This window comes from Notothenia rossii, assembly GCF_949606895.1.
Source record: "Notothenia rossii genome assembly, chromosome: 2".
NCBI lineage: Eukaryota > Metazoa > Chordata > Actinopteri > Perciformes > Nototheniidae > Notothenia > Notothenia rossii.
This window is the reverse complement of record NC_136904.1, coordinates 83951592-83966679: the sequence shown is the minus strand read 5'-3', so window position 1 is coordinate 83966679 and position 15088 is coordinate 83951592. Positions and strand designations below refer to the sequence as shown.

General features: G+C 39.5%; 1 protein-coding gene across 7 annotated transcripts in view; it reads left to right on the top strand.

Moving 5' to 3' along the window:
• The window catches only part of usp9 (ubiquitin specific peptidase 9), a 39217-nt gene that overhangs the window by 7691 nt on the left and 16438 nt on the right, over positions 1–15088 (top strand). For 5 of the 7 annotated variants that reach the window (XM_079663693.1, XM_079663691.1, XM_079663692.1 and 2 more), the window contains exons 4-21: positions 214–293; positions 713–825; positions 1673–1891; positions 2893–3008; positions 3118–3369; positions 3475–3610; positions 3708–3860; positions 4828–4932; positions 5044–5250; positions 5342–5478; positions 6927–6965; positions 8317–8450; positions 8565–8655; positions 9299–9412; positions 9512–9740; positions 13980–14075; positions 14213–14424; positions 14846–15086. In XM_079663693.1, the coding sequence (XP_079519819.1) occupies positions 214–293; positions 713–825; positions 1673–1891; positions 2893–3008; positions 3118–3369; positions 3475–3610; positions 3708–3860; positions 4828–4932; positions 5044–5250; positions 5342–5478; positions 6927–6965; positions 8317–8450; positions 8565–8655; positions 9299–9412; positions 9512–9740; positions 13980–14075; positions 14213–14424; positions 14846–15086 (2674 nt within the window). The remainder of the gene's footprint in view (positions 1–213; positions 294–712; positions 826–1672; positions 1892–2892; positions 3009–3117; positions 3370–3474; positions 3611–3707; positions 3861–4827; positions 4933–5043; positions 5251–5341; positions 5479–6926; positions 6966–8316; positions 8451–8564; positions 8656–9298; positions 9413–9511; positions 9741–13979; positions 14076–14212; positions 14425–14845; positions 15087–15088) is intronic. The other 2 variants (XM_079663697.1, XM_079663694.1) reach the window with 1 other exon arrangement.

Here is a 15088-nt window from a genome sequence, read left to right as displayed (position 1 = left end):
TTGGAACTTCCTAATGTAATGTATTACATCGCCACTGTATTCGTCCCAATGTTGTGATCATTAGCAGTAGATGCTTACAATGCCCACTTTTGAATCAACAGTTTATGAGTTAAAACATTGGTATATCAAGTTCAATGCAATGTGCTGCATCTTCTCATGTATTACTGAAGTGAGTTTGAATGTCTTTGTTGATTCACCTTTATTTCCTCTCAGGCCTCGTTGGGTCGTTCCAGTTTTGCCAAAAGGAGAGTTAGAAGTCCTCTTGGAAGCTGCTATTGACCTGAGTAAAAAAGGTAAGTTAAACTAAATGTTCTTTTGTGTCTGTTTAGATGATTTGTGGCGTTTACATTTTATTGCCTGAGCTTTAAAGCAAGTCAAAGGCTAACCATGAAGTGCAAACTATAATTAATTACATATTTAATGTATGTGTGTAGAATCGGGCCAATAATTGTTATGATTTTTGAATCAAAACAATGTTGTTCAAAAATGTTTTATTCAAGTTTCAAAACAATTATTTTAAGTGAGTAACAAATCACCACACATGTTAAGAGTCCATGGGTGTTTTCAAGTAGGGGTTTAGTCAAATAAAACAAAGATATGTAATTGAAATGATATAAAACAGAAGTTCAACAAATGTTAGAAACTGGAACGAACAGATGTTTTACACTCTGTGCATTGCATGGTTTGAAATGAGGGCTGTGTTTCCTTGCAGGAATGGATGTAAAGTGTGAGGCGTGTCAGAGGTTTTTCCGAGATGGTCTGACCATCTCCTTCACAAAGATCCTGACCGATGAGGCCGTCAGTGGCTGGAAGTTTGAGATTCATGTGAGTGTTTATTGTTGATTTTATATTTTGGTACATGAAAAAATAGCTTTGTCAAAGACTCCATGGTAACAATCCAGCCTCTTATTATAATCTTTCAAAAAATAAATAATAAAGATAATACACATAACAAAAACATAAGTGCTGTTTTGGGAATTTGACCCCCTTTTCAATTACCACAGCGCACGACAACTACTCTGACGTAGATTAAATGTTGGGTAGCAAAGGTTTTTATTAAGTTGACAAAAATCTATATTATTATGACTCGGCACAGCCAACTCGCCTTAATTTATTCTTTGAAATGTTTGCCCTTTTCATTAGATGCATATATTGTTCAGACCTGGGTCTTGCCCGTAAATTGAGTTTTCTGTTTGTTTCTCAACGAGCTGAGGAAAGAGGCAACGCCGGCTGTGATCAATGATGTTTTTGTTAGAAGGAGCTGAGGCTGGCTGTTGTTTTGTATTGAGACTAAAGATTGATCTCTTGGACCTTTTCATGATAAACCAGTGAGACAGACAGACATGTAAAGGAGCACAAATGTCTCCCGTCTCCCTTCAGAAGGAATTAAGTTTCACATCAAAAATATTGTAGATTCCACTAATGCATACAATTTGAGTAAAACATATGACATGAAGTATAGTATTGGTAGTTGCTATAGCTAGGCTGGCTTGAATGCAGGGTAACCAGGCAGAAGCCATGCATAATATAGTATTTCTCATATTTCCAGGTACAGTGTATTAATATAATGGGATCATATAAAGGCTAAATACACTGTGTTACCCTCTGTCTTTTGTTGTCTAATGCCATTGTTTCTTTATTCTTTTTTTTACAAACAACCCTTTCCTCACAGAGGTGTATCATCAATAACACACACCGTTTGGTGGAGCTGTGTGTAGCCAAGCTCTCTCAGGACTGGTTCCCTCTACTGGAGCTGCTGGCCATGGCCACCAACCCTCACTGCAAGTTCCACATCTACAACGGCACGCGGCCCTCTGAGACCGTCCCCGCCGGAGCACAGCTGGCCGACGACGAGCTCTTCGCCCGACCACCTGACCCTCGCTCTCCCAAGGTGAGTCACCATGGCAACAGTTGACTAAACATGAACATTGTACCTTTTTAATGTAATGTTTAACAAGTTTTATTAGGCTTTCTTTTTCTCTCAACTTGCCTGGTTTAACCTTGCTGAAAATTACCTTATGTCTGACATTCTGTGATCCCATGACAGTGTCAACAGTAATCCAGCATAATATTACTTATCATATTTATTTCTGTTATATTATGAGTATTAAGTGCATACTATTTTTTATATTTTGTTTTGTGCAGTAAACAGGCTATTTTTAGCCTCCAGCCTGATGATGATCACAATCTATAAGACACTAAGGGTGCTTTCACACCTTACCTCTAGCGTTAACTGTATGTCAAGCCTTCAGTCTGTATAGCTTCATGTTTACCACTTGTGGTTTGTTGGGAAAAATTCAGTGTGACCACCTCATGAGCCACAGGTGTGAAAGCAGCCTTCATTTTTTTTTAAGCGTCTTTGAGTTTCCAGAAAAGCGCTATATAAGTCCCATGTATTATTATTATTATTATTATTATTATTATTATTAATAATAATGCTTGGGGCAAATTAGATAATATAAAGAGAAGGTGGCTACACCAGAGAATAGGAATTGAACAGTGATGAATACAGTGTGGGCACGGGGTCAGTGTGAACAGCACTGCAGCCTGTCTGCCTCTGTTGGCTGGGGGCCCAGTACTACTAAGGGTTCCACTGGAACTATTAGAAAGATTCTGCTTTAAGTTATTTATTGGCTAAAACAGATATTGAATGTCTCATCTCTCCTAATCCTGTCTAATACTTGCTTGCTTTGAATCTCTTGGTCAAATTAGACTCAAGGACATAATAATGCACACAATTATTGTTTTTCAACCTTGTGATTTTAGTTTTATGGGAACACAATCAAGACATCAGTGAATTTTTTTGTCGAAATTGAGAACTATTTGTATTTACTCTCTCTTACTGAACAGAGCAACTTCTTAAATGTGTATTCCCTCATTCTTTGTCCACAGGGCTGGTTGGTGGACTTAATAAACAAATTTGGCACGTTAAACGGGTTTCAAATGTTGCACGATCGCTTCATGAGCGGCCAAGCACTGAACGTCCAGATCATCGCTGCACTTATCAAGTAAGGCAGTTGTTTAACGAAAGCAACATTCTTCAACATGCTGCTTGTATGTGCTATCAGTGTACTGTTGATGTTTGTGTGAGCTGATTTTGTGGTTTCTGCATTACAGGCCTTTTGGCCAGTGTTACGAGTTCCTCACATTGCACACGGTAAAGAAGTACTTCCTTCCAGTCATCGAGATGGTTCCCCAGTTTCTAGAGAATCTCACAGATGAGGAGCTGAAGAAAGAGGCGAAGAATGAAGCCAAAAACGACGCACTGTCCATGATAATCAAGTCTCTGAAGAATCTGGCTTCTCGTGTACCGGGGCAGGAGGAGACCGTGAAGAATTTAGAGATTTTTAGATTAAAAATGATTCTTAGGTGAGCATCAAAAGATAATGTCCTTGTGCTTTTTGTTGAAATGTAAGAGCAATTGCCACATACACATTTAATCTCATTGATCAAAAAAACATTTCTTATCCACAGGTTATTGCAAATTTCTTCTTTTAACGGCAAAATGAATGCACTAAATGAAGTCAACAAGGTGATCTCCAGTGTGTCCTACTACACTCATCGACATAACCCCGAGGAGGAAGAGTGGCTGACTGCAGAGCGCATGGCGGTAAGCACTGCTCTTCACATTTTGTGCCGTGTGCATCAATTATTTATCTTGATCTAAAATCCACTTGTCCTCTCTGTGTGTTCATGTCCTGCGCCAGGAGTGGATCCAGCAGAACCACATCCTGTCCATCGTGCTGAGGGACAGTTTGCACCAGCCGCAGTACGTGGAGAAACTGGAGAAGATCCTTCGCTTCGTTATCAAAGAAAAAGCTCTTACAATGCAGGATCTGGACAACATCTGGGCGGCACAGGTACAACTCAGTGTTTTATATGATTTGAATGGTAAAGAATGACTTGCATTCATAAGTGCTTTTGTAGTCCTATAACCACTCAAAGCACTCTCTCTACCTTTTGACATTATGTTCCTTTCATTATATAGTCTGAGATCTTGAGTCTGTATTTGAGTTGCATCACTAAGGGTTAATACAACCAAGACTTCAGTGCGTGGTTCTGTAGTTGTGTGCTTCACTGTACGGACAAACTGTGTCTTCTTGTAGTTTTTTTTATATGTTAAATGAAAATAGCTTGGAGAGATTTAGTTTACGATTGTTTTATTTGGACCAACACAGGAGCACCTGTTGCTTGTCAGTCATGCTTTCCCATCATTATCACTTTTTTTTCTTAATAGTGGAGAGCAACAAACCTCAGTCCCATTTTCTTGCCCACTTTCTAGCTTCCTGCCTTTCCTCCTTCTCCCGCTACCGAGCATTTAGCTAAATCACTACCATTTGTTCTAATGAGCATGACGGTACAGGTTGAGTCATCATGGTGTGGACACGACACCGCAAGGTGCATGGAGAGAGGAAACAGACTGAAGAGCTCTACATTCCACTTGTAGTTTTAAAGAACGATTTAATTGTAAGAGCAACCCTTTTCAGCATATGCTTTTATCAGGATCAGATGAGACCTTTTTCAAATCAAAATAAATGTTTTCTCCATACTTAAAATGTAGCTGGGTTTTGACCACTTTACACATAGAGTAAATCAATATTACATTTGCTTTCAAAAGAACATCCAATCATAGGACATGGTACTGCATTCCTGTGACTTAACCACAACTGTAGTTGTTCCTCCCTAACAATAGTTGGAAACAGAAAGTACAGGATCTGTTGGTCCCCATTGCAACTGCAGCATATCCCTGCCACCGCCGAGACGTCCGGTGGCGGACGTTGGAAGTATTTTTGTTAACCCAACCGTCGGGTTGTTGTATATCTGCAGGCTGGTAAGCATGAGGCCATTGTGAAGAACGTCCATGACCTCCTGGCCAAGCTGGCATGGGACTTCTCACCTGAGCAGCTCGATCACCTTTTTGACTGCTTCAAGGTGAGTAAGAGTTGTAGTAATCAGTCGCTACATTTTGGATTACAAAGGGTGCTTTGTACACTGTATAATGAAATCTGAAATAACCTTTATTTGGTTGTTCCTCTTGTGCAGGCAAGCTGGACCAATGCCAGCAAGAAGCAGCGTGAAAAGTTGCTGGAACTAATCCGGCGCTTGGCCGAGGATGATAAGGATGGGGTGATGGCCCACAAGGTCCTCAACCTGCTGTGGAACCTGGCCCACAGCGATGATGTGCCTGTAGACATCATGGACCAGGCTCTTAGTGCTCACATCAAAATATTAGATTACAGTTGCTCACAGGTACGTGTCAGTGAACATGTTTACAGGGAAATGGCATGCAAAATGACAGATTAAGCTCCGAATACTAAGGATGTTTGATTTCCACTCACAGGACAGAGATACACAGAAGATTCAGTGGATAGATCGTTTCATAGAAGAGCTACGAACCAATGACAAATGGGTGATCCCTGCCCTGAAGCAAATCAGAGAAATCTGTAGCCTCTTTGGAGAAGCCCCTCAAAACCTCAGGTAAGGTCATAGTAAAAATCGAATTGATATGTCTGGAACATGTACTGGAGGATTATTATGTCGGCAAGTATAAAGTGTTTATTTAAGTTACAAATTCTAAATTATTAGTATTTATCATGCATGAACACCCACAAGAAAAGCAACACAACTAATTTTCACATTCACCTTATTTTGTCTAGCTGACATTCTTGGCATTTTGATCACATTTGCACAAGTTCTGAGGCCTGTCCACTTTTTCTGCTGAGTGCCCCACAGAGTAAATAGCCTTGCAGTTTAGGCTCGTTTTATTGCAGGACAACATCAGAATGCATCACCACAGTACCCTTATTAACCAACAGGGCTGGGCGATACACCCAACATGTATTCGTTTCTTATACTATGAAATATACACATTTTGATTTTGACTGTCGGTATGTTCTTAAAACATGTCTCACTGTGTGTGTCCTTAATACAGGAAGTACAGGTGTTTTTTTTTTATTTGGTTGCGGGCAAATCATACTCACCTTTTATATTACTACACTGAAAGGAGCTGAACGTTTTCCTTACGTTTTTGTCTTTGTTATAATCTTACAATGTTAACCCTCCAGCACATCCACAAATCAAAATGCCCACTTCTGTTTACAGCTGACTAGCTAGTTTCTGTCTAGTCTGGTAGCTAGCTTGTCATATCAATGTTCAGTAAATATTAAATATAGCTCTTGTTTACATTAATATTTTTTTTAAATCAAAAGCCTTTTTCACAGCAGACATTTTGACTTGTCATAATAGGAAAAGCAAAGATGTAACAAATGACATTGGAGGGACAGTTCACCGGCCTTCTCTTGAATATAATGGAACAAGATAAATGTATATTTTTATTATTCTCTTTCTACCGAACTACACCAGTGGGCAGGAGCATTTCGGTAACGGGTGGATGGGTGCTTCCCTCGGTGGTGAATTGGCATGCGGGTGTTGAGCGGTAGAAAGAAAACATGAATAATATTAATCTTATATGACATTTGTTTTTCAAATGTATTTTTTTTGGGGTGTTGAGCACCACAATTTGTTTGCCGTCTTGTTCCATTTTTTTTCAAGAGAAGGCAGACATCTTACGGTTGATATCTTCAACATTCAGATACTCACACTAAAACAGTCTGTTTTTTATTTTGGGGTTAACTTTCCCGTATTACAAGACATTCAAATATGTACATTTGTCTTTTCCTGCTCTGACAACATTTCTTGAATGCAAAAGGCCTATCTGTTACATATGCTAAGTTCTGCCAGTAAATCATGTTTATAAAGACGTTTTTAGGGAGTATTATATTTAACATTACCATGGAACATTTGTAAAAGAATTGTAATATTTATATGAAATCATATTGTTCAGTATTATCACAAATTGTTCTGATTTGAAATAGTGCCCTTTTCTAGTCAGAAAACATGTAGTATACATGCCTGTTGTTTTTCAGAAAGAAAATGCCAATTAACATACAAACGAACTTAGTGGGGTAAGTTGAGTGCTAATTCCAGGGTTCTACCTATTTCTGTTTCACGTCAAGTCTAACTTTCTCTTTGATATATTCATGATATAAACATAAATATACTTTATAAAATGTAAATCTGTCATGAATCTGCTTAAGCTATTCTTTCTTGGGTTTCATCTCAAATGACTGATTCCTCATTCAACCCCCTGTTCAAAGTCCTGCATATGTTGAGTTAATGAAAACAAGAGACAGGATACACAACTACTCAAAAGCAGTCAATAAGGAGGCTGCACCCTAGTGTTTTACTCAATACATCATTATTGAATGCTGAATGACTTATTTCTGACAAACTTATTGGCATATCTCTTGTAAACACAATAATTTAAGATTATTTTCGAGAAAGTCAGTTTTACATAAGGTTTGTCTTTTTAATTCAACTACTCAGTTAACAAAGTAATTGAAGTGTAAATCAACTAAGACTTTTGTTAGTTGAGGACAGCCCAAACAATTAATCCACCTCTTGTTCATCCTTTTTTATAAATGCCCTTTGTTGGATTTCTTTGTGCAGTTTCTCAGTGCTGAACACAAGCTGTAGTGCATACACAGAATCATCATTTAATCACGACAGTTACCAACTAAATGAAATGTCCTTTGAGATGGAGCCCCGTTCTTCCTGATGCCAGCTCCTTTCAGCACAAATCACTCAATGCAAATAATATCAGGGGTATTTCATGCCTTGAACCCACTCAAATGTATGCCTTCATTCTTTAGCTGCATTTGATATGCAGATATAGATAATTTACCTAAAGAATTGTAGTAACACTAGCATGCATTTTTGATAATTGTACCTTGAGTCAGCATAATCTAGCCGCTGCTGATGAACTGCAATCATGATGTAACTGCAGAATGTAACAAATCTAAGCCAGCTCGTTTTTATAAACAATGATTTGGCATTGGTTATTCAAACGGATGATAATGTGTTGCAGATTCCCATTTGGCTCGTTTTAGTACGATTGCTGTCTAAACTGTGAATCATAGATTTTAGGGTTATTTACATTTTTCTGAAGTTTAGCTTTCAATCCAAAAGATGTGGAAAACAAGGCAGGAAATGGCCTATATTGATATGACTTCTTCTGTTGGTTATTCTATGATGCACACACATATACCCAAATACACCAAAAGCTGCTTTCTTTATGTCCCTGATAAAAACAAATGAGAAATCAGTCATGCTATGTTTTCTTAAAAATTGTAGTACTAAAGTACGTTTTGTCAGATTCATTCTCACTTTATTTGAGTAAAGTCTTCCTTGCCTTCGCTGTGAATGATATGTTGGTCGCCCTAATAACCTCCACTCCTCCCACTGTTTTCTCTTTAGTCAAACCCAGAGAAGTCCTCATGTGTTTTACCGCCACGACCTGATCAACCAGCTGCAGCATAACCACGCTCTGGTCACCCTGGTGGCTGAGAACCTCTCGGCCTACATGGAGACCATGAGGCAGTTCTCCAAAGGTACATGGTTGGGCCAGAAAGTGCACCCTGTGTTTTTTGAAAATGTAGTTTTTTACTATGTACAGCAGTTGTTTCAGGGATGTGCCATCTGACTGGTTGTGTGTGCTTTTACAGAAGAGCAGGCTGAGTTTGACCCCCAGACGGTCAGACCAGGAAGCCGCTACAGCCATGTGCAGGAAGTACAGGAACGACTCAACTTCCTTAGGTACAACATCACATCTAACTTCTAAATACATCAATATAGTATACCTTTTTGTAGTAGCTTAGACCTGCTTATTTATCTTTTGTCAGAATCTGGGGATATATTAAAGCCTAAGAGAAGTATATGATACAGTAAAAACCTGGCTCTAGTGATCACATCTGTCCAGTCAAATTCATCACAACTTTTTTAGTTTTTATGTAGTAAAACATACATAAATAGAATTAACAGTTTATTTTTATGAAGACACTCCTAAAAGAACACTGGAAGAAGACTACTTGATTACTATAAGATAATTATGAGAACAGCATTTTTGTATTGAAATGATAGTCCCATGCTCTTTGCCATACAAGCAGTTGATCGCTGTAACTGTGATCACTATCAGCGTTTCCTTTACATGGTTTAATGTAGGCGTATTGGGTCACACTCACACCACCTATAGGAGCTGCACAATAAATCAACAGTTGTCTTTTAGCTATTGAGCCACTCAATTGAAGTATCTTGTTCAACAGTGGGTAATTAGGGAGGAGAAATGGTACCCAGTGACTTAACCCCCTCCAGGCCCGAACTACATGACCTTTACAAGAACGCTAACTGACCTTAAGGCCACGAGTGTCTGCCGCTATTGATTATCTTGTTCTTTCTCTAGGTTCCTGCTAAAAGATGGCCAGCTGTGGCTGTGCGCCCCTCAGGCCAAGCAGATCTGGAAGTGTCTGGCTGAGAATGCGGTGTTCCTCTGTGACCGGGAGGCCTGCTTCAAATGGTACAGTATGATTTGATGTCTTCTTGCATTTTGGCTTGATTGAATTCCTTTTACATTTGTCATTCAACCGGCATCTGTTTTATTGCTGCCACTGAATAGGTACTCAAAGCTGATGGGTGATGAACCAGACCTGGACCCAGACATCAATAAGGACTTCTTTGAGAACAATGTCCTGCAGTTGGACCCATCTTTGCTGACTGAGAACGGCATGAAGTGCTTTGAGAGGTTCTTCAAGGCTGTCAACTGCAGGGAGGGCAAGCTGGTGGCGAAGCGCAGGGCCTACATGATGGACGACCTGGAACTAATAGGCTTGGACTACCTCTGGAGGGTGAGGAGATTTTTTACAACAGGCACACACCGAAGATACGTGTGTTATCGCTGAGGGAAACAGATGGATGACAGGGAATTCAGCCTATTTATATCCATTTTGAACTGGCTTAAAGAATGCTTGCTGTACCTTTTTCAAAAGTACATATTCCACCTAATATTCCATCTCTCTCAAAACATTTGCTAAGTTGCTTCATGCATCTGCCTCAAGCCTTATGGCACTTGTGTCAGGCAGAACATGGAGCTGAGTGCTCTGGAAGACTTCTCCTGGATCCATTGTGGCTTGGATTGTAACTCATTTGTCCGTTGCTTTGGCAGGGCTCAACATTATAGTACTTTGCACTTGCCCGCTCCGGCCACTAAAAATATTGCTTTAAAAAAAAAATTGGTCCTGTGGTATTGGTATTTTGAAAAGCAATGTTGTTAAAAAAATGTGTTTTAACGCTACAACATAGCGTTTCGTAAGGTCGCAACGGTTGTTGGTTGAAAAGCAAACAGCTGTTTGCTGCAGAGCGGGAGTGCGCTCTTTCACATCTTCAAATAAAAGAATGCCACCGGAAGAGTTAAAGGAGAGTGACAGGGAGTATGAGAAGAAGAGGGAGAGAAGGTTTCAGCCACACTGACTTGATCGATGCAGTTGGCTTCAATATGCAGGGTTCGTACGGGTGCTTGAAATCCTTGAAAATGCTTGAAATTTGACCTGGTGTTTTCAAGGTTGGGAAACTGCTTGAATTTTGGGAATGTTGTTTGAATTTGGGATAAAGCGCTTGTAAATGTAAATGCTTTACTTCGCTTTTTAGATTAAAAGAAAATAAAGAAGTCGAAGCGAGCTTAATTGCCTCGCTTTTACATAAAACAGCTCCGCTCCGGCCTTCCCGCGCTCTGCGCGTGACCTGCAAGTGTTTTTGTTAGGTGTGTGACCTGGGCATTCTGATGAGTGATAGATGACAGTATGCCAGGAGGTTGCAGTTTCAACGAGCGTTGGCTAGCAGAAGACAAATACAATCCATGGCTAAGACGAGGGTCAAGCCCACGAGTAGCCTCCTGCAAAGTTTGCAAAAAATAACGATCGGAGAGTCGGCGCTGACGAGCCACATGAAAGGTAGGCTACGCCGTAGTAGAGCATTTTAGATTAGGCTAACGTGGCATGTTACGTTTGTTTAAGCTAACATTAGCAGGCTGAATAGCGAACTCGATGAGGGATAATAATTGCTGGGGACAATCATTTCAGAGGAGCGTACCTATGTTATGTGCGTTACATTCGCCATTCTGTGGTGTTCAGAGGATGAAGCACTCACTTGTAATTCAACCCAGTAATTCTCACGGCATTTCGTGTTATAGTCACGAAATATAATCTATTGATTCGACACAGAACGATTTTAAAAGCAATGTACTTCTACTGGTAGTATGTTTCGTGCCTAAACCAAATGTGACTTGCTCTATCGAAATCTGTCACATTGACCCGAAGACACATTTTCGTTTGTATTACTGGCCTGGGGGAAGCTCGCGAGTGCGTGTGTGTTTGTGTATTTTTGCGTTTGTGTGTATTGTGTTCGTGTACCGGGGAAACACTCGCAAGAAACACCGGCTGTTACGCTTGCTGTGACATTAAATTACTCCGTTCTCCGCTTGTAATTATGCCTTTACAAGCTTCAAAGTTGTATTTATCATCTGAATTTGCTGAAACAAGTTTAATATTCTTTTGATCGCATAGGGATGAAACGTATACCAATAGAATCTCTGGACTCTCAGCTTTTCATATGATATACAGGGCTCGACATTATAAATGGCCCGCTGTCCCGTAAGCACTATTTAGACACCCCGGCCAGCATAACATAATTTCAATTTGCCCGCTCGGGCCATATATTGCTTTTTTTTTTTTTTAAATGGTCCTGTGGTATTGGTATTTTGACAAGCAATTTTGTTAAATTGTTTCGTTTATTAACACTACAACATAGCGTTTCGTGAGGCGGTTGTCGTTGTTTGGTGAAAAGCAAACAGCTTTTTGCTGCGGAGCGCAGCGCGAGCGGTCTCACGTCAGCGGGAGCGCGCTCCTTAACTACAGACTGTCGCTATCAATATCTCTCTCTCTCTCTCTCAATCTACCTCTCAATCTATAAGGAACCGCAGTAGACAAAGGGTGTTGCTATAGCAACACGTCATGTTTATACCTATGGTTTACACGCGAAATCAATAGCGTGAAAAGTGGTGGGGTCAATGGGACCCGCTGGCGGAAATAGGTATAAATGGCAATTCTTTGGGCGATTTCTTCAATCTGACTTCATATTGACAATTTTTAACAACAGAGGGTGCTACATAACAGACTTTCAGGAAAAGTCACGGACTGGGAGACTTTAATATTTTATTGAAAAAAAGTTACATACAATAAAAGAAACAGCTGTGGGTCAAATTGACCCGATGGCGGTGCTAGTGATAACCCCATATAATTGCAGAATGAACACAGTCTTCCTTTGAATATGTATAAGTCAGGTGTCTTGAGTAGTCAAAATTACCTACAAATCATTGTACACATTTGTAAATATTATTTTCCACTTGTTACCATTGTGAGTCTCTTTTTATGCAGCTCTGCGTGATTTTGTGGCTACAATTCAGGCTAATACGCTACCAGAGGTGGAATAAGTACTCAGAAACTGTACTTGAGTAAAAGTAGAAGTACTCGGATCTTGTCATGAAAGTAGAAGTACTCAGATTTTGTACTTGAGTAAAAGTAGAAGTACTCAGATCTTGTACTTGAGTAAAAGTAGAAGTACCAGAGTGTAGGAATACTCTGTTACAGTAAAATTCCTGCATTCAAAATGTTCAAGTAAAAGTAGAAAAGTATTATCATCAACATATAGTGAAAGTAGCGACAGTAAAAGTAGTCATTGTGCAGTTTGGTCCATTTCAGAATAATAATATATATGTTTTATAATGATTGATCATTAAAGTGTTCTCAAAGCTGGTAAAGGTGCAGCTAGTTTGAATGACTTTGTATACTGCAGGGTAGCTTGTGAATTTACTCCAGGAGGAACTAAAGTCTGATTTAACACTTGATTATATTTCACATCATTCATCCACATCTGTAAAGTAACTGAAGGTATTAAATACATATAGTGGAGGAAAAGTACACCATTTACCTCTGACTTGTGTTTACTGCCAACCTAAAAGTACCTACAAAATAGTAATCAATAATGTATTGAAAGGTTATTTGGCTGATTGTTGTATATCGGCTCCGCCAGGTTATATGGGATGCCCAGTGTACGTACAGATGGGTCACTCATTTTGAAATATTAAACTTAGTTTTCTTTTCTTTAATTTTTCATCCTCATGTAGAATGCTATCACGAAACACACATTTGGTTGTTTATAGCATAAAGATAATCTGATTTAATGTGAGGTAGGGAAATAATCATTTGAGTATAAGTACGTGTATGTAAGATGCTTGAAAAGCTTGAAAATGCACCTTGAAAATGCTTGAAAAGTGCTTGAATTTGACTTTGGAAAAGGTGTAAGAACCCTGATATATGATGCCAATATAAACAAGGTCTTGTGTCGGCTCTGTACATCAATGCTGTATGCTGACAAGTGAGTGAAGAGTAGAAAATATAAAGGTATCGCTATAGGGAAATGTCCCAGCAGTTTAGGATCATGAAGGTTCTAATCTATTACATAGCCATTACATGTCTAACTCCTAATGACAGGAAGGCAGAACGCGCATTATACAAATAATAATATAGTCATAATAATGATAATAGTAGAATTTATTTTAACAATGACAACAATATCATTATTTGAATAAACCAAATATGAACAATTGAGGAAAATGAGGAAGAACTGATTATTCAAATGTTGTAGTAATGTAGTCTGTGCATAAATTACTATTGCAACAAATGTGTTAATGTGTTGACTACTACTCCACACTTTTCACTGTGGCCTTGAAGTCAGAATGTTATGAACAAAAGAGGAGTTGTGGGCACAGTAGAAACCGTTATGTTGCTTTGACTTGCACTACGCACATGCTTTTTGAGATCCTCTCTTCCCCTAAAGCCAATACTGAAATGTTTCACCACTATATTACAAGAGAAAAAGCAGCAGTCCTCTAGTGTGTTGCAGCTTGCCCCCACTTGTATTGTGACTTGTCAATAATGAGGCTCCTCTTCACTTTACAGACATTAATGCATGGAAGCCGGACTCTGAGAATAACTTTTTTTTTTTTTTTTAAATGTTCCCTTCTCTTCCAGGTGGTCATTCAAGGAAGTGATGACATAGCCAGCCGAGCTATAGACCTGCTCAAAGAGATCTATACCAACCTCGGACCAAAACTACAAGTCAATCAGGTACATTGACTTTTCTATTTTAGTTAGTGGGGTTTGTTCTTTCTCATTTCCTGCCAAGCAGATGTCGATTTAAATCATTTCAAATGACTTGTTTTGAAACCTGTCTTCATTGTTCTACCCGCTCCCTCTCCCTTTAGGTTGAAATTCATGAAGATTTCATCCAGTCCTGCTTTGACCGTCTGAAGGCCTCCTACGACACCCTGTGTGTGTTAGATGGAGACAAAGATAGCATCAACTGTGCCCGTCAGGAGGCTATTCGCATGGTGCGAGTCCTTACTGTGCTCAAAGAGTACATCAATGAGTGCGACAGTGACTACCACGAGGAGAGGACTATACTGCCTATGTCAAGGTACAGTCACAATGACGACACGCTTTATTACATTTGCTAAAGACGTTAAATTGTTCACCTTTTTTGGTTGTGGCAGGGTTACGGCGAAACTACTGTTCTAATTTTCATAAAACTTGTTGGAAGGGTGTAGCATTGGTCTATGAGGAACCCATAACAATTTGGAGTATCTCGCCTATTAATTGCTAATGCTCCTTGCTTTTGCTCTCTTGAAAATACACAGCGTTTAATTGTCTCAGTCCGTATCAGGATTTTGTATAAATCCAAGACAATAATTACCTGAATCTTCTGCTTTAGTCCTTATTTGTTGCTGCCTGTTATAAACAATGTTTTACTTCCCTCTCAGGCTTGTTGCACACAAATACGCGCACCTGTATTAATCAGGCTGCACTAAAACGTTTTTTTCCTCACTTTTCTCTTGCAGAGCTTTCCGTGGGAAACATATCACACTGATCGTCCGTTTCCCCAACCAGGGGCGCCAGGTCGATGATCTGGATATCTGGTCACACACCAACGATACAATCGGCTCGGTCCGCCGAGGCATCCTCAACAGGATCAAAGCTAATGCTGCACATACGAAGATTGAGCTTTTCATTGGTGGGGAGGTTGTTGATCCAGCTGATGACAGGAAGTTGATTGGTCAGCTCAATTTGAAGGACAAAACGGT